This window comes from Gastrolobium bilobum, unplaced genomic scaffold (genome assembly GCF_033153095.1).
Source record: "Gastrolobium bilobum isolate Gb01-03AN ecotype WA unplaced genomic scaffold, APGP_CSIRO_Gbil_v1 utg22804, whole genome shotgun sequence".
Classification (NCBI taxonomy): domain Eukaryota; kingdom Viridiplantae; phylum Streptophyta; class Magnoliopsida; order Fabales; family Fabaceae; genus Gastrolobium; species Gastrolobium bilobum.
Genome location: NW_026895239.1, coordinates 83334 through 85540, shown reverse-complemented (window position 1 = coordinate 85540; position 2207 = coordinate 83334). Strand labels below are relative to the sequence as shown.

Here is a 2207-nt window from a genome sequence, read left to right as displayed (position 1 = left end):
TTAAACAACATTGGTATTAATGTGATTCTTGAGTCAAGCCTTTTAGGAACACTTTACACTTTCAAAAAACCATTATATAAAGAAAATTTCATAATACAATAAACATCCAAAAACTAAAATGGTGTATAGCTTGTGTTCAAATATCAATCTATAGTCGATCAATATTATAAATAGCTATGAGTCATTCCCCAACAAAGTAAAAGAAAAAAAGAAATAGAAAAATATAATATCTCATAGGGCATAGCCCCATCGTCAAGCACAATATACAATTATTGCATCTTTCTACCCAGATTCAAAAATGAATTACTAATTTATTCCACCAATGGAAAGGAGACTTTCCTTATAAATTATAATTTGACTATGCAAATATCCTTTAACACTAATGTCCTCAACCACTTGGGTACTTGAATCATACCAAGCCAATTCATCATCATCTTTTCTGAAGAATATATCACCATTCTTCCCAAACCCAATAAGCTCCTCAACACAAGGTAAAGGTCCAATGGTGAAAAGTTTGACCCATGATTCCTTCACACCAACCTCACCCAAAATTGATATGTCAAAGTAATTATTTTTTTTAATAGAGTTTGAAATCACTCCAATTGACCCAATAAAAACAACCACGTGTCTATTCAAAAATCTATCAGTAGTAGAATTCCAAGCTATTGATGTTGAATGGAACACCTCATTGCTCATATCAAAGGACACAAATACCTCTTATGTTCCTTCATTATGTTCTTTCATGCCCACCCAATGGCTTACTCCATTCAAGTACACCTCAAAGCTACTAATTGTAAAAATTGCCTTATCGAAATCAATTTTTCTCCAATAGTTACTTTTCTAGTTATAAATCTGCCAACAAGATTTTGGAATATTCACTTGATTCTCTTGTTCCATGATAGGTTCAAATACATTGGATTTGCAACCAATTACATATCGAATCAACTTATAATCATCACCCAAGTGATCATAACCAAACCCATTAACTATTGTAATAAAATCTATACCGGGACTATGGATAAGACCAGAAGGAATAACCTTGAATTCCTCAATCGTAGGGTTCCACAATATAATATTTTGTGTGAAGTAATTGCCTTGAAGGAGACAAATTGTACCATTAATACAAGGACCAAAAATTGAAATATAGTTGTTGCCCTCTAAGAATGGCATTGGCCAATCTAATTTAACCTTCTTCTCATACCTCTCACCCGAAAGCATGAACAAATTGTTATCATTTACCAAGAGAACTTGATCATCATCTTTAGATATGAAATTCTGGTAATACATTCTCATGAATTGAGGGTTCTCAAGTAAATTTGACCAAGATTTGTGTACACACCTAAATCGATTCAAAGATTTCATAGGCAATTTCAATAGAATACTCAAAGCAAGATCATCAGGTATGTTGTTACTAACCTTCTCATTCGTGGGCGTAACTCTTTTCCCTAGTTTCTCCATCTGGGTTGGTAGATTGTTTCAATAGCGATTTCAAGATAGAGATGGTAAAGTGTAAACCAACTTAACGTATATTTAAGTCCTCCAATATCTTGACTAATCGTATTATTTAATTCAAGTTTAGAAAAATAAATTAATTAAACTCTTAATTATAAGATTTTATTCTTATAAAAATTTGAAAAGGAAAGAAAAATGGGGCGGCGTGGGAATGGGGAAGAAGGGGGGTTGGGAAATAGGGTTACACGCTGCCCAAAACGCAACGTTTGAGTTTGAAACCAACTGGCGCGGAACCGCGCCACTTTTCTGGATCTTGTACTGCGCAGCCGCGCGGGCTCGCGCGAGAATGGCGCTGAGTCGCACCAATTCTCTGATCCTTATACTGAACCCTTTTTTTTAAAATAAATATAAATGAAAAATACTTTGCATTGGGTTGCCTCCCAATAAGCGCGTGTTTAACATCCCGAGCCTGACGGTTATCTCTTTATGTACCAACAGAATTAAGATATTGAGCCACAGTGTTCTGTGACACAAGCCCTCCATGATAGAATTTCAACCTTGAACTATTCACCTTGAAAGGTCTATCTTCATCAAGTGGTGATATTTCTATTGTACCATAAGGAAAAACCTTTTTCACCACATAAGGACCAGACCATCTTGATTTTAACTTACCTGGAAACAACCTCAGGCGAGAGTTATACAGCAAAACCTATTGGCTAGGCTCAAACTCCTTGTGAATGATCCTGCTATCAAGC

General features: G+C 35.2%; 1 protein-coding gene across 1 annotated transcript; it reads right to left on the bottom strand.

Moving 5' to 3' along the window:
* Positions 1-840: 840 nt before the first annotated feature.
* On the bottom strand, positions 841-1458 carry LOC133301546 (putative F-box protein At3g16210). Its single transcript, XM_061501194.1, has one exon. It carries the CDS (start codon positions 1456-1458, stop codon positions 841-843), a length of 618 nt encoding a protein of 205 aa, XP_061357178.1.
* Between the last annotated feature and the right edge of the window lie 749 nt (positions 1459-2207).

Excerpts from the sequence above, each read along its gene's own strand:
- LOC133301546 (XM_061501194.1), bottom strand. The coding sequence starts at position 1,458 with ATGGAGAAACTAGGGAAAAGAGTTACGCCCACGAATGAGAAGGTTAGT.